Source organism: Hypanus sabinus, chromosome 23, assembly GCF_030144855.1.
Source record: "Hypanus sabinus isolate sHypSab1 chromosome 23, sHypSab1.hap1, whole genome shotgun sequence".
Classification (NCBI taxonomy): Eukaryota; Metazoa; Chordata; class Chondrichthyes; order Myliobatiformes; family Dasyatidae; genus Hypanus; species Hypanus sabinus.
In genome coordinates this window covers 14,570,887-14,593,306 of record NC_082728.1, presented here as the reverse complement: position 1 = coordinate 14,593,306, position 22,420 = coordinate 14,570,887, and the positions used below count along the sequence as shown (strand labels likewise).

Genomic DNA, 22,420 nt, shown 5'->3' with positions numbered 1-22,420 from the left:
CCTCTTCCTTAATGTTGCAAAAGCAAAGGAGCTGATTGTGGAGTCCCCAAATTCTAATGAATTTCTAGAGGGGCACAATTGAGAGCATCCTGACTGGCTGCATCACTGCCTGGTATGGGAATTGTACTTCCCTCAATCACAAGACTGGGCAGAGAGTGGTGTGAACAGCCCAGCACATCTGTAGATGTATAATTCCCACTATTCCGGACATTTACAGAGACAGATGTGCAATCACCCCAACCACAAACTGTTCCAGCTGCTTCCATCCAGGAAACAGTACCACAGCATAAAAGCCAGTACCAACAGGCTCCGGGACAGCTTCTTCCACTAGGCCATCAAAATGATTAATTCACGCTGATACAATTGTATTTCTATACTATATTGACTGTCCTGATGTAAATACTATTTACTCGTCATGTATGTGAAGGATGTAAGAAATAAAGTCAATTCAATTCAATTCAAACAACCTGTGCAACCTGTGGGGTGTTAATGTTCTTAAAGACAGGAAGAATTGCTTCAAGAATCTGACTATACTGTATAAGGCACTTAATTAATCCACATTCAGCACTAAGTCATATCTCTTTTTAATGAATACGTTCTCTTTATGGTCTTGTCAATGTGTAAACTCCGTCAACAATTTGGAGAGCACAGTGATGCACAAGCTACCATGAGCAAGCAATTTGGTGATGGCGTCCTGCCTCCAGTCCAATCGTTGGAGGTTATTTGTGCACTAGCATCCCTGGGCCCCATTTTGACAATTATTAATTATAATTCCCAGTATATTTGATTTTGATAATTATTTAAAATTATATTTAATTTCAATATTAGAAGTATCTAATTAATTCTTGTTCTATTTATTTAGGCTTTTCATGTTGTATTTGAAAATGCCATTCACCGCTCAGTACCTGCAGATGATGTTAATGATCGTGTTGTCAATCTCACAGAGGAAATCACCTATTCAGTTTTTGTTTATACAACCAGAGGTCTGTTTGAAAGAGATAAACTCATCTTCACAGCTCAGGTTGCTTTTCAGGTAAACTTCTGGTAAACTTATTGCAGATGGCATTCTATATTTTAAATATTTCATCTTTGATTTTAAAATTCACATCCTTCTCAAAATCTGGCTTCTAGATCATCTCCCATTTAATTACTAGAATTGCTGACTATGTCTTTAGTTCCCAAACTGTTAAGTGCTTAAATTTCCTGCCTAAACCTCTCCATCCTTTTTCCTCCTTTATGGTTTCCCTTAAAACATCATTCTTAGATCAAAATATTGTCTGCCATGAAATTTATGTGACATGCAACATTTTAGAGCAAAGGAAAACCCAGAATCTGGAAATTCAAAGAAAAAAACTTAAGACGTTGGTGAAACAAATTTGGGGTATTGTGTGCACTTTGCATTAATTCAATGGACAAGGGATTACATCATAAATATTGAATATTACTGCACTAAACTGAAAAAAGTGCAGATGACTGGCTCTTCACTCAGAAGGACTTTTGGGTCCTGGGATGGTGCGAGGACAAGAGGAAGGAGTAAAATGCCATGGTAGGAATAGCAATTGGTGAATTCTTTCAGCCCTTATCTGTAACTTAAACTTGCTTGTTTACTCATTTGCCAGTTCTGTAGAAGTGTCAATGAGCCGAAGCATTACCTTTGGTTTCTCCCCCCACGGATGCTGCTAGATTGCTGAGGCATTTTCTGTTTTAGTGTGACATTTTATTTAATAATTATCCTGTGACGTGTTTCAAAATATTTCACTATATCAATGATAAGACAACTGTGCTGCTCCAGAGAGTGCTATCTGAGGTCATTCTTACCCTTAGCCATTAGACTCTGTAGCCGGGGAAGTAATGATCCCCTCCTGTTAGGCAGCTTGAGGTACATTAACTTATTTTTTATTCTTTCTTATTTCTCTTCTAATATGTGTATAACTATGCACTGGTAATGCTACTGAGACACTGCAATTTCCTTTGGTATCAATGAAGTATCTATCTATCTGTATATAAGTATGAGCTCCCACAACAGAGGATGATGAATAGTTGTAATTCCCTGACTTGCTGAGGAAAGAATTTTTCCTAACTTAAGCCTTAAATGGCTTGCTTTACCCCTTGTATTTAGTTTTTGATGACTCTGGCAGAGGAAAATTTTCCTATTTTCAATGTAGCCACCTCTCATTCTTCTGAACTTTGTAAAATAGGGGCCTAGCCTATTAATTTCCATGAGTCAATCTGGTGAATCTTCGTTGCATTCCCTCATTAAGCAAGTATAACATTTTAATTCTAAAAATTGTGTACACTATCACAAGGTGTGGCCCTAAATAATCTTAGCAAGACATCTTTACCCTTGTACTCCATTTATACTATGAAACAATGGTGGTAAGAATTACATATACTGTATATAAAATGATGAAAGTATATTGGTGTTAATCAAGATCTTTATAAGTAGTATGGATGAAAAAGATTTTAAATCATGAAGCGTCCATTGGGAGAAATGATATAAGCAAATGCTAGGTGAGAATAAAAAAAATACTAACACTTGTATGTGTTAAGTTTTAACCTGTTGATAAACCATTGATATGTTTTTAAGTTAAAGGGAGTTAAAAGTCTAACAGGGTGTAAACAGCATGATTTAAATTCTATTCTTAATATTGTGCTTGAATAGGTTTTTTTAATGAAAAAGGAAATAAACCCACTTCACCTTGACTTTTTGCTGCGATTCCCGTTTAAGGCTGGAGTTACAAGTCCTGTTGACTTTCTTTCAAATCAAGGATGGGGTGGCATCTTGGTAGGTGTTTACATATAAAATTGTGTTTATTTCTAATGTGGTGACAAATGTAATACGTGTGTGAGTGTGTCGACAGTAAAGCAGCGACACTTTATTGATACGGTTTTTCTAAATTGGATAATAATACCCAGTTATATGTATTGGAATTACTTAACTGAGCTACTTCCAAAGCACTTTACATATCCACTGTACCACAAACATAGATGAGGGCAACAATTGCATGAGAATCTGGCATCTGCAGGCTACTGTCTAGGTTGCACCCAATCCTTAACTGGGAAAGGTATCGTCTTTCCTTCATCTTGTGTTGAAATCCTTTGATCTCACAACTCACCAGCCTTCTGTAGTTGTTTAGGGGTTAACTATCATGGATGCATTGGAGGTGATAAATCTCTAGGGCCGGGTGAGATCTATACAGGTACGCATAGGAAGCAAGGGAGGAGACAGCTGGGGTCTGATGGAGATTTCTGCATTTTTGCAAGCCACAAATGTGGTGCCAGAAATCTAGACAGTTAATATTTAAGAAGGGCTTCAGAGATAATCTAGAGAGCTACAAGGTGGTGAACATGACACCAGGGGTATGAAAAATCCTTGGGGATACGATTTACGTATTTTATGAATGGTAGAGGCTACTCGGGTGGTCAATATGGTTCTGAGCATGGAGATTCTGTTTCACTGGTTTGAATGGGTTTTTTTGAGCAGACAAGACCATAATACTGTAAGAGGTAAGAGCAGCATAAGGCATTCATTCCATCAAGTTGCTCCACTATTTCATCATGGTTCATCTATTTTCCCTCTCAACCATGTTCTTCTGCCTTCTCCCTGTAACCTATATACCTTAACTAATCACGAACCTATCCACCTCCACTTTAAGTACACCCAAATACCTGACCTCCCGAGTCACCTGTGCAATGAATTCCATAGAGTCACCGCCGTTTGGCTAAAGTAATTCCTCTTCATCTCTATTCTAACTGAATGTCCCTCTATTTTGAGAAGCCTCTCTGATCCTAGATTGCACCACTGTAGGAAACATCCTTGCCACATCCACTGTATCTCGGCCTTACAACAATCAATAGGTTTCAATGATATTCCCCCCCCATTCTTCTAAATTTCAACAGATATAGACCCAGAGCCATCAAACACACCTCATAGAATAACCCTTTCATTCCCAGAATCATTCTCATGAACCTTCTTTGAATCCACTCCAATGACAGCATATCTTTTCTTAGATAAGGGGCCCAAAATTGTTCACATTACTCCAAGTGTGGCCTCACCAGTGTCTCAGCATTACATCTTTGCTTTTATATTCTAGTCCTCTTGAAATGAATGCTAACATTGTATTTGCCTGCAAGTTAATCATTAGGTAATCCTGCACAAGTCCCTTTGCATCACAGGTTTTTGAATTTTCTACCTGTTTAGAAAATAGTTTATGCTTTTGTTTCTTCTATCATAGTCCATTACCATATGCTTCCCGACACTGTTTTCCATCTGCCACTTCTTTGCCCATTCTCTTAATCCGTCTAAGTCCTTCTGTAGCATCCCTGCTTCTTCAGTACTACCACCTTGGACTTGGATCACTCCAGAATGCCTACGGTCACAGCAGATCAACAGCAGGTGCCATTTCATTGACTCTTCACTCAAAGATGTAACATCTGGACAGCAAAGGTGCATTAATTACAAACGTGTAGGTTGCTATTCATTGACTACAGCTTGACATTTAGTACTAATTTCCCCTCAAAACTGATCAATAAGCTTCAGTTCTAGGCCTCAACACCTCCTTCTGCAACGGGATCCTCAATTCCCTCACTTGTAAACTTCAGGTGCCCCACAAGGCTGTTTATGACTGTCAGGTTAAACACAGCGTCAATGACATATTTAAGTTTTCTGATGACACTACTGTCATTGGTCAAATCAATAGTGGTGACGAATCAGCATATAGGAGGGAGATTGAAAATTTTACTGAGTGGTGCCACAACAACCACCTCTCACTCAATGTCAGCAAGATCAAGAAGATGATTATTGACTTTAGGAGGAGGAGACCAGAGGTCCATGAACCAGTAACTTTAAATTCCTCAGTGTTATCATTTCAGAGGATCTGAAATTCATTCCAGCATCTAAGTGCCGTAATGAAGAAAGCACGATGGTGCCTGTGGTGAACTTCATATACCTGTCTGGATACACCCCCCTGCTGACTGCTGCTGTGGCTCCTCCCACAGACCCCTGTATAAAGCCGACTGGAGGCACTGCTCTTCCCTCAGTCTCCGAGATGCTGTGCTCCATTTTGCTGCTAATAAAAGCCTATGGTTTGCCTCCCATCTCCTTGAGTTATTGATGTTGCATCAGTGCCTTGCCTTTCCTTAGAAGTTTGTGAAGATTCGGCATGACATCTAAAACTTTAACAAACTTCTATAGATGTGTGGTGGAGAGTGTATTGACTGGTTACATCAAGGCTTAATATTCGAACACTAATGATCCTGTATGGAAAACCCTACTTTTTGTGGAAATGGCCTAGTCCATAATGGGTATTGCCCTCTACTGAGCACATGTTGTAGGAAAGCAGCATCCATCATCAGGACCCTCTCCATCCAAGCCATGCTCTTTTTTCACTGCTGCCATCAGGAAGAAGGTACAAGAGCCTCAAGACATGCACCACCAGATTCAGGAGCAGTTTTTATCTCTCAATCATCAGGCTCTTGAACCAGTGGGCATAGCGTCACTCAACACTCTCCCCATTACTGAACTGTTCCCAGAACCTATTGACTCACTTTCAAGGACTTTTCAACCCATTTTCTCGATATTTATTTCTCAATTAATTGACATTCATTCTTTTTTTTTCTTTTTTTCTCTCTCTCTGTATTTTCACAGTTTGTTGTGTTTTTTTTGCACAATGGTTGTTGTCCATCTTGTTGGGTGCGGCCTTTTCTGATTCTATTGTACTTCTTGTATTTACTGTGATTGCCCGCAAGAAAATGAATCTCAGGCTTGTATATAGTGACATACATGTATTTTGATAATAAATTTATTTCGAGCATTGAACTATGTTTAAGAGGCACTTAAATAGGCAAGACATGGACTTAATGCAGGCAAATGGAGTTAGTGTAGATAAACAAACAAAAAAACTAAGCATGGATGTGGTGAGCTGAAGCTCTAGTTTCTAAGATTCTCTGAGTCCTGATTTGTTTCGGTAGAGCACCCAATTCTAGCAGTGCAACTGAGGATAGCACAAAATTGATTTTGCTTAAATAAGCTGGGCATTTCTTCAGTGCATTTTGTAAATAGCTTTTCATATACAAGACGAAAAATTAAACATTTTGTTCCAAAGAACAGTTAAGGAAAGCAAAATCACTAAAGGTAATGCACTGTAAAATCCATCTATCTAGTTGTAAGAATGAATCCTTTTTCTCATCACTTTTATCATTCTGATTCTTCAGCCTTTAAGATTAGTTTTGCAGATGACCACATTAAAGCATTTTTACCCTAATGAAAGATTTCTGGAATGAATTAGAAATCTCAAAATTATGGGAAACCTTGTCATCTATGAGTTTAAAAATAGATCCCAGTCAGTTTTCATGGGCTATGTTTATATCTTTATAACGGGCATTCGACTCTTCTCCTTTCACCAAAATCCTGCTAATCCTCCCAGGAAAATCCATTTAGTTTGTGAAGTGTCTACTGCTGTGCACTTGAAAAGGCAAGTAAGCATTTGAAGGACAGAAGTATATGACAAGGCAGTTCACTCATGATTAGAGGATATGATGCAGACCATAATGGATATTTGTGTTCAAACTGGCAGAAGAGTAAATCAAACACTCTCCCTTCATCTCAAAGGTCCTCACCACTGTTTCACTGGACTTTGAATGGCAATCCCTAGGCAAGTGAACAAAAGGGGGAGTTAGGAAAATAGGTTATAACTTTATCTGTGTCCTCTTCTTATAATCTCCTGCTGAGCAGGAAAGGGGGTAGTGGCTGGTAGTTGCATGGCAAATGTGAAACAGAATTGAGGAAGGAAGCCATCTGATTTCTTCCATATTTACATATGTCATCCACATGTGTTTTAGTTGGATGTTACTTCATATATATATAATGCTATGAGTTTTATTTTGAAGGTCTTGGCAGAAATGGAACAGTTTAAAAATCTGGACAGTGATATAGCAGGTTCAGCCAATCGCTGGAAAAAAATTGTGGAGTCAGAAGCTCCAGAGAAGGAAAAATTGCCACAAGAATGGAAAAATAAAGGGGCAATGGAGAAATTGTGCATGATGCGGTGTATGAGGCCTGATCGAATGACATACGCTGTTAGGTATAGTGAAATAATCTACCTGTATATAATTGCATATTTCAGAAAATTAATGATCATGCTAGCAGAGGAAGATTTGGGAAAATATATTATTGTCTAAGTCTGGTTGACTACGCTCTCAATTATTACTCACGTCAGGACAGAGAAACTTTTCAGAAACTGGAAGGAGCTTAAAGGTCCTGCCTCACCTACATGCTGAAGGACAAAAGCTCTCAGTTTTCTAAAGTCCAGTAAGAGTAAGTTCAGAGAAGTGGAAATAGCAGACAGTAATACTTTCCTTCAAACTACCTCAAGTGTTGCATAGAGCCTTTGTGGTTCTCAGCAGCTACTTTTGCCTCCATCACTGTATTGAAGAAATCTTATAGGTCTTTATCAACAATATTTTCAATTTTATTCTGCAAAATATCTTGTTGATAATTTTAATGCAAAAAAAGTTTAAATTAATTTTATGTCATTAACATTAAAATATGTATTGGGGTTGTTTCAGTGAATGCAGTATAATCAATTTCCATGATATCCTTCAATCATTTCCAGCTATCAATATGGTTTCTGGTTGCACAGAGTCTTTTGTGTTAATCTTGAATGGGACACAGCTTCATTAGTTTAATGTATTTCTATGCACAACAATTTGAATCTCTCATGCAAAAAATAAAAACAATTGATGGCATTTGCCACAAACCTAATGGGTAATTGGCTTTAGCGTGTGGAAAAGTAGACCAGGGAAACCATACTTGCTTCACATCTGATCAACACATTGGAGAGATACGGGAGACTGCAGATACTGAAATCTGGGGCAACATGCACAAAATGCTGGAAGAACTCAGTGGGTCAGGCAGCATCTACAGAGGGAAATGAACAGTTGACATTTTGGGCCAAGATCCTTATCAGGATGTATGATGAGAACCTTTCATCAGGACAGTTCCTCCACCATTTTATGTGTATTGAGCACCACCTTAGTCACCTTCACAACTTAAGTTTATAATCTACTTAAGACTATAATGCAGAAACTTATTAAATATTTTATGGTAGTCCATTTAAACTATATCCATAGATATTTTTCCTTAAGTTACTTTTAAGAAGTTAATTTGGTTATCTCTAATCAGCTTAATTTCTCTCATGTTATTAATGCTTTACCAGCCTTCCTAATTTCTTCAATGTTAGAATAAATCAACATAGGAACATTGAGGTAGCAGTAGATTATTCAACGCAATTAGCTTGATCCATAATCCAAACAGATCATTTAATTTTCTTTGATAATCTCACCCAACACAAAACTATCCATTTCTGTCTTGAAATTAGAACAATTGAAATTTTCAAGTTCTTAATCATAAATGTTATTTAAAATTTTATAGTGGCTATGTGGAAGAAAAGTTTGGAGCTAAATATGTGGAGGGTCGGAGTATGGAATTTGGAAAATCATATGAAGAAAGTAGTCCTTCCACTCCAATATTCTTTATTCTCTCACCGGGAGTTGATCCACTAAAGGATGTAGAAGCACTCGGTAGGTGGACAGAATTGGGCAATTAATTCATGTGTTTATAGAAAGATGCAATACTCAGTTTAGATAGTAATTAACACTTAACACTGAATCAATATACAAAGTCAATTCATAGGCCTTATTTAAATTATGCCATTTTCATTAGGGCATCTCTGTAATGGTGCAAATTTGGTTAGCAACTTAAATTGAGTATGTTGAACAGATGCCTTGCCATAATGGGGAAATATTCAGAGCCATCGTGTTGTAAGACCACAAGATATAGGAGCAGAATTAGGCTATAGTCTGGTTCACCATTTCATCATGGCTGATCCATTTTCCCAGTCAGCTACAATATGCCTTCTCCCCTTAGGAATATAGTGCAGAAGTAGTTCAATTGACGCAACCCACCCATACTGGCCAATATGTCTATTCTGAACTAATCCCATTTGACTGCATTTATCCCAAAGTCTTCTAAACCCTGTCTAAATATCTTTTAAACATTGTGCTTGAATTCGCTTCTACAGCTTGTTCTGTATACAGTACCCACCACCCTCAATCTCCTTCTGTACCTTTCTCCTCTCACCTTAAGTCTGTGACTTAGTTTCAGACTCCTTTACCACAGGATCCACTGTATCTAAGATCCTTGTGATTTTATGTATCTCTATAAGGTTATCCCCGCAGCCTTTTATATGCAAGTGAAAAAAGCTCCCAGCCTGTACAGCCTCTGCTTATAACTCAAGCCTTACTGTCCCAGTAGCTTCCTTGTGAAAGAGATGATTCCATAATTAACAATATTCTAACAAAGCCTGACATGAAAGATACTGAGAGACTCTCTATCTCATTCTTTCCCTCATACACTTAACAGTTCATAGCTGCCTAAAGAAGAAAATACCAAAGATTTATATACAAACTTCTGCAGAATGGAAGTACTCTGTCAGTATTTAGCTAGGACTTAACCCTAACCCTGCCATAATGTTTCCTCGTTCTAGATTTGCAAGCTAGAAGAAACAATTTCTCAGTATCTTTTGTTTCTAGGTTTATCAGAATCTCGTAACTCTTGAGATCATATCTCATTCTTCTAAAGTCTATAAAGAGTACTCTAGTCTTACTCAGTAAGGCAACCATGTAATTGCAAGAAACAATCCAGTGAATATTGGCTGCACTGACTCCAAGACAAATGTATCAACTTTAGATAAAAAGATGCATGCAGTGGTACAACCAAGCAATTCCAGCAGAATCTCAATGTATTCAAATTCTTTGTAATAAAGGGTAATGTACGATTTGTCCTTTGGGATTACAATTACTTGCTGTTCTTGGATGCTTACTTTCTGCTTCTCTTGAACTAACATCACAATTCTTTTGTGTATCAGAGCTTACCAGATACTCACTGTTTAGTAACCTGTCTGTATTCCTTTGTATTCACAGTTCAGTTTTGCTCTTAGCTTTGTATTATTAACAAACTTGGGTATATTATGCTCTGTTTTTAAATCAGTCATTAATGTAAATTGTGAATAGCTGACCAAAAATTTCTGATTGGTGTGGTATCTCACTAACAGACTCCAGCTTCAGAATGACTCACTTGGATCTACTTTCTGTTCTCAAGCTGTCCTCTACAGTTTCTAATAGGCTACCTACCTCTGAATCCATGATATAATAAACTTTGTGGTATCTTATCAAATGACCTTTGAAACCCTGCTATACTATATTCACTAGTTCTCTCTTTAGAAGTTATATCATCAAAAATCAGTGTGAGCTTTTTCAAACAAGATTTCCCCCTTCATCTGTTTCAAAGAACTCTGCTGGGTCTTAGAAAATGTTATTGCCTGACCTTAAGGAAGAAAATTCATTGTCATCATTTTGCCAACAATGGATATCAAATCCATATTTATATTTTTTTCTATTTATTGTTTCTTAAATAGTGTTTTTGTTTTCCAAAATCTTCCGAGACTGTTCTAAATCAAGTATATTTTGGAAAATATTCATTAATGCATATCAATACTGTACACATAAAATACTGGTGGAACTCAGCAAGTCAGGCAAAATTGATGGAAATGAATAAACAGTCGACAGTTTGGCTGAGACCCTTCTTCATGACAGAAGAAGAGTCTTGGCCTGAAGCATCAACTATTTACTCTTTTCCACATGCTGAGTTCCTCCAGCACTTTGTGAGAATTACTTTGGATTTCCAGCATCTGCAGACTTTCTCATATCATTAATACTTAAGCCTTTTCTGCAACAACTCTGCCTGTAGGGCATACATGATCAGATCTTGAGAAGTTTTCCGTTTTTTGTCCATTCTTTCCTGAGTACTTTCCCTTTATTAACAGTAATGACTAGAAACCTTTTGTCATTAGATGCTTGCTTCCCATCTATTTCTGCTGCATCCTCAGAAGTGAAGGTATTTGTTCAGACTACATAATTTATAATTTCTCTTATATTTTGAACCCACATTTAGTTTTGTTTTTGTTTTCCCGTACACATACAAACTTCTTTAGTGTTAATTTAAGATATTGTATCTTCTTCCTCCTTCAAGCTTAATTCTAAATTGTACACTATTGTGATGTTATATTGTCTTGTACATTGACAGTATAATTTGTTACTTTTTACTCTACATAGGCAAAAAATTGGGCTTTACCATTGACAATGGCAAATTCCATAATGTATCACTGGGGCAAGGTCAAGAGATAGTAGCAGAAGAAGCTTTGAATGTGGCAGCTGCACATGGACACTGGGTTATTTTACAGGTACTGACATAGTTAACTGTTTAAATATTATAGCCTAATGTAAAATAATTATCATTAGAGACCAAAAACCAATTTATAATTTTATATTAACGTAGAACAAAAAGCAGTTTAAATGCAGGCCACTATTGGCTAAGTTCTGAGGCCATCTGTTCATCCGCCTATCCGTATTCCATTGCCTATTCTAGCAACACCCCCAATACACCCAGAATCACTTCATGAGCCAATCTAGTTTTTCAACCTTTTGATTTTGTGAGGACAATAACTGCTGAACTCCATGCCTTATTGTTCTTTGTTCAGTGGTTTTATGAAAATTATTTCAGTTGTCCAATTTTCTGGTAGCCATGATTGCCAAAGTGTTGGAAAATATTTTTGTCAGTGTTACTTGCCCAAATACTACTGAATGTATTTAGAATGATGTATATCAATTATATTATTTCTTGAATTGTTCCTTATATACTTAATTTCTACATTGTTATATATAATTGTTGTGCATTTATAAAAAATCTCTTCTAGAACATTCATCTGGTAGCTAAATGGCTGAGTACATTGGATAAGAAAGTGGAACAATATAGTACAGGTAGCCATGCAGATTATCGTGTTTTTATGACGGCTGAGCCAGCTGCGAGTCCTGAGGGACATAATATTCCCCAGGGATTACTGGAAAATTCCATTAAAATCACTAATGAACCCCCAACTGGCATGTATGCTAACCTGCATAAAGCACTGGATTTGTTTAATCAGGTAAAACAAAATGGGAATATATTTCAGTTTAACTGTGATATACTTAATGGATAATTTTAATGCAAATATTAATATTTCTCTGTTCTTTATTTAGTTATACCAATATATTAAAATTTAATGCTAAGATATAAATAAAATGTCAGTAAAATGATTATGTATAAAGACTACAGTGCTTAAATAACTGCTTGTAAATTTAACCTTTTTCTTAAAAATGTTAATGATTAAATTCTATTATTTCATTATTTTTACTTCGTATTCGAGCAAAATGCATGCTGTTTTAAGGCTGGCAAATTAATTGCCCTTTTCTAAACACCGAGAGAGATAATGGTGAACCACCTTACTGAATCATGAGAGGCTTGGTCAGTATTAATCAGTCAAATAGGAACAAAATTCCTGTGGTCCTATTTATTACAAGCCATAAATCATATGTAGAAAGTTACTTAGATCAAAAGAACAACGAATTTCCATTTCCTCAACAATTCTTTATGGTGGTAAACCATCGATATAAATTGCACGTTTTGGCTGAACTTATGAAATACAAAAAATTTCTGTGAAGTAAATTAATTTATCTGTATAATCATTTATTTTGCATTTTGTTAGAAAATTGAAGCAAAATATAATCTTAATTTGTTGCACTTGACAATATTTTACTCATTCATGATATTAATTTAGTTGTGCTTATATTTATTAATTTTACTTCCATATTAATGTAGGACACCTTGGAGATGTGCTCCAAAGAATCTGAATTTAAGTGCATCCTTTTTGCACTTTGTTATTTTCATGCTGTGGTTGCTGAGAGACGTAAATTTGGAGCACAAGGATGGAATAGATCCTATCCTTTTAACAATGGGGATCTTACAATTTCTGTTTATGTACTATTCAACTACTTAGAAGCTAATCCAAAGGTAAAGTTCGCAAACAATAGTTTACATATTAATAGTTTTCTGAGTTTAAATTTTTGTCTCTTTTAAAAATAACATTCTGGAAATTTTCTTTGATTAAATAGGCAAATGTTAATCGCAGGAGTAGTTTTTTTTTGTCATATGTGTAAGTAGTGGGACCTGAATATTGATGGATGCATCTTATTAAGAAAGATCATGAAGGAAATGATGGAGAAAGGGCTCTGTTAATGAATGAAGAACTTAGAGCCCCCTTAGTTCTATATATTAAACAGTAGAAGTGGTTTGGGTGGAAGTAAGAAACAATAATCAAGAAGTCACTTGTGGGAATTATGTTCAGGACTCCTAATGATACCTACACAATAGAATGAAGTTTTAAGGAAAACCGATGGGAGTTTGTCAGAAATGTACAGTGAAAATCATGGGGAATTTTAATGAATTTGTATTTAGACTCGAAAATCAGTCGGGCTAGAAAAGTCAAGATGAGTAATTTGTAGTGTGATTTCAGGATAGTTATATTTGAACAGCATATTGTGGAACCAACCAGAGAGAAGGCTATACAGCAAGATTATTGAAGGAGTCCCCTCCCCTGGTCCTTTCGCAATAAAGATGCTCCTTGGTTACTGTGATCACAAAATGGCTAAATTTTACACTGTGTTTTGAGAGTGAGAGCAGAGCTAGTTAAAGTGAACTACAAATTTATTTAAAGAGATCTGCTGATGGCAATCATTTAAGAGGATCCTTAAGAATGCCAAAATTATGTAAATTTCAGTGAGAAAAAAAAACTTAGAAGGGATATGATCAACTATGTGATTATTTCAAAAAATGTTAAAGGTATTATCAAACTTGAAGCAAAAGCATACAATCGCACAAAGGTATGTAGCATATCAAAAGATGAGCATAAGAATGAATACAAAGATTAATAAGGGGAACTTGAAGTACAAAACAAATACAGTAGTCCATAAATATAAAAGTAGTATTTTCATCAGTGATTAAGACAATAGCAAACAATATATGTATTTATCTTATGAGAAAGTGAGTCCAGAAAATTAATAATGTCAAATGAAATTGTGGATAAATTTAACTGAAAGCTTGCAAGAGTTTTCCTATAGAAGATATTACTAACATTGCACAAACATCTGTAAATCAGGAATTGAAAGGCTGGAGGAATTGTGGTTTTCATCCTGAGGTCTGAAAAAAAAGTGGTTAATAGTAGTTGGTACAGTGGTTTTAATTTTCTGAAATTTCCAAGATTCAGTGAAGGTTTCTAATACCTTTTGTGGACAGTGTCCAATGGAAAAGTTCAAAGAAATCACTTAGCACAGCTAGATAACCCAATAGCATTAAATGCCCATGCACAGTAGACTAGACTTGGTCCTCTATTTCTTCATCTGTCTTAGGAGGCACGATAATACCCTAATTTATCATGTAATAAGGTGCATTATATCTCACAGGGTTGGAACAGTCTTCTCAGATTGCTTCCATAGAAAATTTACCTCTTGTTCATTTGAAACCTCCCCAACAAAAGGTCTTGCCCTTAGTCACAACAAACACAAGCATTCCAAAATTAGATGGAAGTCAAATTTAATGATCAGAATCTTCACTTATAAATGAAATTGCTACCGGAACTGAATTTCTTGTTCATTGGAAAGATATTCAGGCTGAACAAAATAAACTTTGCCTGTCACCATCAAAGCTGTGTCAAATCTGGGTCAGATTTACATAGAAACATCGAAATAGCTCTATTTTTCTAAGCTCCATCTCTTAGAAGTCTTAGAAAAGTCTCTTAAAAGACCCTATCATATCTGCCTCCATCACTGTTGCCGCAGCCCATTCCATGCATTCACCACTCTCTGAGTAAAAATCTTACGCCTGACATCTCCTCTGTACCTATGCTTCAATGCCTCTCATCAGGACCTCTATCAGGTCACCCCTCATCCTCCGTCGCTCCAAGGAGAAAAGGCCGAGTTTACTCAACCTGTTTTCATAAGGCATGCTCCCCAATCCAGGCAACATCCTTGTAAATCTCCTCTGCGCCCTTTCTATGGTTTCCACATCCTTCCAGTAGTGAGGCGAGCAGAACTGAGCACAGTACTCCAAGTGGGGTCTGACCAGGGTCCTGTATAGCTGCAACGTTACCTCTCAGCTCCTAAATTAAATTCCACCATTAATGAAGGTCAATACACCATATGCCTTCTTAACAGAGTCAACCTGCGCAGCTGCTTTGAGCGTCCTATGGACTCAGATCTCAAGATCCCTCTGATCCTCCACACTGCCAAGAGTCTTACCATGTATACTATATTCTGCCATCATATTTGACTACCAAAATGAACCACTTCACACTTATCTGGGTTGAACTCTCAGCCCAGTTTTGCATCCTACCAATGTCCCATTGTAACCTCTGACAGCCCTCCACACTATCCACAACATCTCCAACCTTTGTGTCATCAGCAAGCTTACTAACCCATCCCTCCACTTCCTCATCCAGGTCATTTATAAAAATCATGAAGAGTAGGGGACTCAGAACAAATCCCTGAGGCACACCACTGGTCACCAGCCTCCATGCAGAATATGACCCATCTACAACCACTCTTTGCCTTCTGTGGACAACCAGTTCCGGATACACAAAGCAATGTTCCCTTGGATCCCACTCCTCCTCATTTTCTCAATAAGCCTTGTATGGGGTATCTTATCAAATACCTTGCTGAAATTCATATACACTACATCTACTGCTCTTCTTTCATTGATGTGTTTAGTCACATCCTCAAAAAATTCAATCAGGCTCAGAAGGCATGACCTGCCCTTGACAAAGCCATGCTGACTATTCCTAATATTATATCTCTCCAAATGTTCATAAATCCTGCCTCTCAGGATCTTCTCCATAAACTTACCAACCATTGAAGTAAGACTCATTAGCCTATAATTTCCTGGGCTATCTCTACGCCCTTTCTTGAATAAAGAAACAACATCCGCAACCCTCCAATCCTCCAGAATCTCTCCCGTCCCCATTGGTGATTCAACTATCATCGCCAGAGGCTCAGCAATCTCCTCCCTCGCCTCCCACAGTAGCCTCGGGTACATCTCATCCAGTCTCAGTGACTTATCCGACTTGATGCTTTCCAAAGGCTCCAGCACATCCTCTTTCTTAATATCTACATGGTCAAGCTTTTTAGTCTGCTGCAAGTCATCACTACAATCACTAAGATCCTTTTCCATAGTGAATACTAAAATAAAGTATTCATTTAGTATCTCTGCTATTTCCTCTGGTTCCATACACACTTTCCCACTGTCACACTTGATAGGTCCTATTCTTTCACATCTTATCCTCTTGCCCTTAACATACTTGTAGAATGCCTTGGGGTTTTCCTTAATCCTGCCCACCAACTTCTCATGGCCCCTTCTGGCTCTTCCAATTTCCTTTTTAAGCTCCTTTCAGTTAGCCTTATAATCTACTAGATCTCTAACATTACCTAGCTCTCTGAACTTTTTGTAAGCTTTTCTTTTCTTCTTGACTAGATTTATTACAGCCTTTGTACACCACAGTTCCTGTACCTTACCATAACTTCCCTGTCTCATTGGAACGTACCTATGCAGAACTCCACACAAATATTCCCTGAACATTTGCCACATTTCTTCTGTACTTTTCCCTGAGAACATCTGTTCCCAAATTAAGCTTCCAATTTCCTGCCTGATAAACTCATAATTCCCCTTACTCCAATTAAACGCTTTTCTAATTTGTCTGTTCCTGTCTCTCTCCAGTGCTATTTTAAAGGAGATACAATTGTGATCACTATCTCCAAAATGCTGTCCCACTGAGAGATCTGACACCTGACCAGGTTCATTTCCCAATACCAAATCAAGTACAGTCTCTCCTCTTGTAGACTTATCTACATATTGTGTCAGGAAGCCTTCCTGAACACACCTAACAAACTCCACCCCATCTAAACCCCTTGCTCTAGGGAGATGCCAATTGATATTTGGGAAATTAAAATCTGCCTTCACAACAACTCTGTTAGTTTTACACATTTCCAGGATCAGATTCCCTATCTGCTCCCTGATATCCCTGTTACTATTGGGTGGCCTATAAAAAGCACCCAGTAAAGTTATTGACACGTTCCTGTTCCTAACCTCCACCCACAGAGACTCGGTAGACAATCTCTGCATGATGTGTACCTTTTCTGCAGCCGTGACACTATCTCTGATCAACAGTGCCATGCCCCCAACTCCTTTGCCTCCCTCCCTGTCTTTTCTGAAACATCTAAAACCCAGCACTTGAAGTAACCATTCCTGTCCCTGAGCCGTCCAAGACTCTGTAATGGCCACAACATCATAGCTCCAAGTACTGATCCACGCTCTAAGCTCATCCGCTTTGTTCACAATATTCCTTGTGTTAAAATAGGCACATCTCAAACTGTCCATCTGGGCGTGTCTCTTCTCTATCACCTGCCTATCCTCCCTCACAAAGTCTCCAAGCTTTCTCTATTAGTGAGCCAACCGCGTCTTCCCCAGTCTCTTCAGTTCAGTCCCCCCCCCCCCACCCAACAATTCTAGTTTAAACTCTCTCCAGTAGCCTGAGCAAACCTCCCTGTCAGGATATTGGTCCCCCTGGGATTCAAGTGCAACCCATCCTTTAAGCCTTGATTACAAAAATGAAAGAATTCAGTGTTTTAAAATGACTACTCGGGAGGGTTTAAACTAATTTGCAAGGGGGATGGAACCTGAAGCGATAGAGCAGTGAAAGAAGTGCATGGAGTAAAACCAGATCTAACATATTGAGAGGTTTTGAGGAAAGAGAAGCAGAATAAAGGGTGTAAAGGTAGTAAGGTAAAAGGGCTAAAGTGTGTGTACTTCAATGCAAGAAGCATCAGGGATAAAGGTGATGAACTGAGAGCTTGGATACATACATGGAATTATAATGTAGTGGCCATTACAGAGACTTGGCTGGTACCAGGGCAGGAATGAATTCTCAATATTCCTGGATTTCAGTGCTTTAAAAGGGATAGATAGGGGGGAAAAGGGGGAGGAGGGGTGGCATTACTGGTCAGGGATACTATTACAGCTGCAGAAAGGGTGGGAAATGTAGCAGGGTCCTCTTTTGAGTCAGTATGGGTGGAAGTCAGGAACAGGAAGGGAACAGTTACTCTACTGGGGGTATTCTATAGGCCCCCTGGTAGCAGCAAAGATACCGAGGAGCAGATTGGGAGGCAGATTTTGGAAAGGTGCAAAAATAACAAGGTCATGTGTGACTTTAACCTCCCTAATATCGATTGGCACCTGATTAGTTCCAAGGGTTTAAATGAGGCATAGTTTGTTAAGTGTGTCCAGAATAGATTCCTGTCACAGTATGTTGACAGGCCGACTAGGGGGAATGCCATACTAGATCTAGTATTAGGTAATGAACTGGGTCAGGTCACAAATCTGTCAGTGGGTGAGCATCTGGGGGACAGTGATCACCGCTCCCTGGCCTTCAGCATTATCATGGAAAAGGATAGAATCAGAAAGGACAGGAAAAATTTTAATTGGGGAAGGGCAAATTATGAGGCAATGGGGCTATGAGGCTAACTTGCGGGTGTGAATTGGGATGATGTTTTTGCAGGGAAATGTACTATGGACATGTGGTTGATGTTTAAGGATCTCTTGCAGGATGTTAGGGATAAATTTTTCCAGTGAGGAAGATAAAGCATGGTAGGGTGAAGGTACCATGGGTGACAAGCGAGGTGAAAAATCTAGTCAGGTGGAAAAAGGTAGCATACATGAGGTTTAGGAAGCAAGGATCAGATGGGTCTATTGAGGAATATAGGGTAGCAAGAAAGGAGCTTAAGAAGGGGCTGAGAAGAGCAAGAAGGGGGCATGAGAAGGCCTTGGCGAGTAGGGTAAAGGAAAACCCCACGGCATTCTTCAATTATGTGAAGAACAAAAGGATGACAGGAGTGAAGGTAGGACCGATTAGAGATAAAAGTGGGAAGATGTGCCTGGAGTCTGTGGAAGTGAGTGAGGTCCTCAATGAATACTTCTCTTTGGTATTTACCAATGAGAGGGAACTTGATGACGGTGAGGACAATATGAATGAGGTTGATGTTCTGGAGCATGTTGATATTAATGGAGAGGAGGAGTTGAAGTTGTTAAAATACATTAGGACGGATAAGCCCCTGGGGCCTGATGGAATATTCCCCAGGCTGCTCCATTAGGCAAGGGAAGAGATTGCCGAGCCTCTGGCTAGGATCTTTATGTCCTCGTTGTCCATGGGAATGGTACGGGGAAGATTGGAGGGAGGTGAATGTTGTCCCCTTGTTCAAAAAAGGTAGTAGGGATAGTCCGGGTAATTGTAGACCAGTGAGCCTTATGTCTGTGGTGGGAAAGCTGTTGGAAAAGATTCTTAGAGATAGGATCTATGGACATTTAGAGAATCATGGCCTGATCAGGGACAGTCAGTATGGCTTTGTGAAGGGCAGATCGTGTCTAACAAGCCTGATAGAGTTCTTTGAGAAGGTGACCAGGCATATAGATGAAGGTATTGCAGTGGATGTGATCTACATGGATTTTAGTAAGGCATTTGACAAGGTTCCACATGGTAGGCTTATTCAGAAAGTCAAAAGGCATGGGATCCAGGGAAGTTTGGCCAGGTGGATTCAGAATTGGCTTGCCTGCAGAAGGCAGAGGGTTGTGGTGGAGGGAGTACATTCAGATTGGAGGGTTGTGACTGGTGGTGTCCCACAAGGATCTGTTCTGGGACCTCTACTTTTTGTGATTTTTATTAACGACCTGGATATCGGGGTAAAAGGGTGGGTTGGCAAGTTTGCAGATGACACAAGGTTAGTGATGTTGTAAATAGTGTAGAGGATTGTCGAAGATTGCAGAGACATTGATAGGATGCAGAAGTGGGCTGAGAAGTGGCAGATGGAGTTCAACATGGAGAAGTGTGAGGTGGTACACTTTGGAAGGACAAACTCCAAGGCAGAGTACAAAGTAAATGGCAGGATACTTGGTAGTGTGGAGGAGCAGAGGGATCTGGGGGTACATGTCCACAGATCCCTGAAAGTTGCCTCACAGGTAGATAGGGTAGTTAAGAAAGCTTATGGGGTGTTAACTTTCATAAGTCGAGGGATAGAGTTTAAGAGACGCGATGTAATGATGCAGCTCTATAAAACTCTGGTTAGGCCACACTTAAGAGTACTGTGTCCAATTCTGGTCACCTCACTATAGGAAGGATGTGGAAGCATTGGAAAGGGTACAGAGGAGACTGACCAGGATGCTGCCTGGTCTAGAGAGTATGGATTATGATCAGAGAATAAGGGAGCTAGGGCTTTACTCTTTGGAGAGAAGGAGGATGAGAGGAGACATGATAGAGGTGTACAAGATATTAAGAGGAATAGATAGAGTGGACAGCCAATGCTCAGTACAAGAGATCATGGCTTTAAGGTAAGGGGAGGGAAGTTCAAGGGGGATATTAGAGGAAGGTTTTTCACTCAGAGAGTGGTTGGTGCATGGAATGCACTGCCTGAGTCAGTGGTGGAGGCAGATACACTAGTGAAGTTTAAGAGACTACTGGACAGGTATATGGAGGAATTTAAGGTGGGGGGTTATATGGGAGGCAGGGTTTGAGGGTTGGCGCAACATTGTGGGCTGAAGGGCCTGTAATATGCTGTACTATTCTATGCTCTATATACTCAATTCTGGTTACCTCACTACAGGAAGGACATAGAAACCATAGAAAGGGTGCAGAGGAGATTTACAAAGATGTTGCCTGAATTGGGGAGCATGCCTTATGAGAATAGGTTGAGTGAACTTGGCCTTTTCTCCTTGGAGCAACAGAGGATGAGAGGTGACCTAAGCGAGGTGTGCAAGATGATGAGAGGCATTGATCATGTGGATAGTCAAAAGCTTTTTCCCAGGGCTGAAATGGCTATTACGAGAGGGCATTTTTAAGGTGCTTGGAAGTGGGTACAGAGAGAATGTCAGGGGTAAGTTTTTTTTTTATACAGAGAGGGGCGGGTGCGTGGAATGGGCTGCCGGCAACGGTGGTGGAGGTGGATACGATAGGGTCTTTTAAGAGACTCCTGGATAGGTACATGGAGCTTAGAAAAATAGCTATGGAAAAGACTAGGTAATTTCTAAGGTAAGGACATGTTTGGCACTGCATTGTGGGCCAATGGGCCCGTATTGTGCTGTACGTTTTCTACGTTTCTATGACTACAGGTGTTTTATTGGAAATATTGTCAATAGGACAAATCATGGACCATTAAAAACACATTTGACAATTAAATATTTTTAGATATAATTTATAGCCCATTTAGTTTTACTTCTTGCTAGAATGTCTATGTGATGGCAGAAGCTACATGATTTTGAAAATTGAAAAGTATATATCATTTGATTCAGTTTTGACCTATTGAAGAAATAAGCCTGATGAAATCCTATTCAAATCCTATTCAGTATTATCCTTTCATATACTTTGAGGGAAATAAAACTTAAGCTTATCCATCTAGATTGTTTTTATTACAGTATATTCTGTTAAATAGGTACCCTGGGATGACTTACGGTATCTCTTTGGTGAAATAATGTATGGAGGCCACATCACCGATGACTGGGATCGTAAACTCTGCCGTACCTATCTGGAGGAATTCATAAGAAATGAAATGCTGGATGGAGACCTTTTGCTTGCACCTGGTTTTCCTATCCCACCTAATACTGATTACAAAGTAAGATTTGGAAGAAAGAAATCTATGGTTGTATTCCATTAGAAAAAATTACTTATAATTTAAGAGATAAATACGAAACATTTCTGAAAATTTGGAGCCCTTATTTACAAAAGACAGGATTAAATATATAGATGCTCTGAAGATGAAACAATTGGTTATTAGGGGAAAGAAATAAATATACATATTAAAGTTGTTACGAATTCCATGGAGCATGTGGAGATCTTCCAACAACCAGGCATTCTTTCTTTCTTTCTTTTTTTCTATAGGGTAGTTAGGGGGGAGGGGTTAAAGGGAGGGGGTAAGGGTTATATACATTGTTTTTTCATACTTTGTAATCATTTAAAAATGCAATAAAAAAAGTTTTTAAAAAAAAAGTAAGATTTTTTAAAAAGATTTATTGTCAATTATCAAGATAATGTTACACTTTATTGTAACATTGCTTTTCTATGACATGGTGTAAAATCATATTAAGAATGCACAAAGAAATGTGAAAAAATCTCAGACTATCAACAAGAAGAGTATAGATTGGAGTGGGTCATGAGCCTCCTTCCCCAGTCATTTTGAGTTGGTTATCACCCATTCATGAACACTAGAAATAGCATTCAGGTCTGTGCAAGTTTCAAGCTCAACATCCTAAATCCCAGTTCTATTTTCTTCGTGCTAAGTTGACCAAGTCTCAGATGGAATCTTTCCAACTGGCCAAAACAAGCTATACCATTGAGCCTGAAGTTGTCAGTTAATAGCTGTTTTTGGTCAACACCGTAAGTGTATCCAACCAAACTCC

At 38.5% G+C, this 22,420-nt stretch overlaps 1 protein-coding gene across 1 annotated transcript in view; it reads left to right on the top strand.

The window, feature by feature from the left end:
* The window catches only part of LOC132380342 (dynein axonemal heavy chain 17-like), a 247,591-nt gene that overhangs the window by 218,689 nt on the left and 6,482 nt on the right, over window positions 1-22,420 (top strand). The window contains 8 exon segments of the mRNA XM_059949089.1: window positions 863-1,033; window positions 2,663-2,785; window positions 6,889-7,082; window positions 8,432-8,580; window positions 11,173-11,339; window positions 11,814-12,041; window positions 12,755-12,946; window positions 21,457-21,636. Coding sequence (XP_059805072.1) covers window positions 863-1,033; window positions 2,663-2,785; window positions 6,889-7,082; window positions 8,432-8,580; window positions 11,173-11,339; window positions 11,814-12,041; window positions 12,755-12,946; window positions 21,457-21,636 — 1,404 coding nt within the window.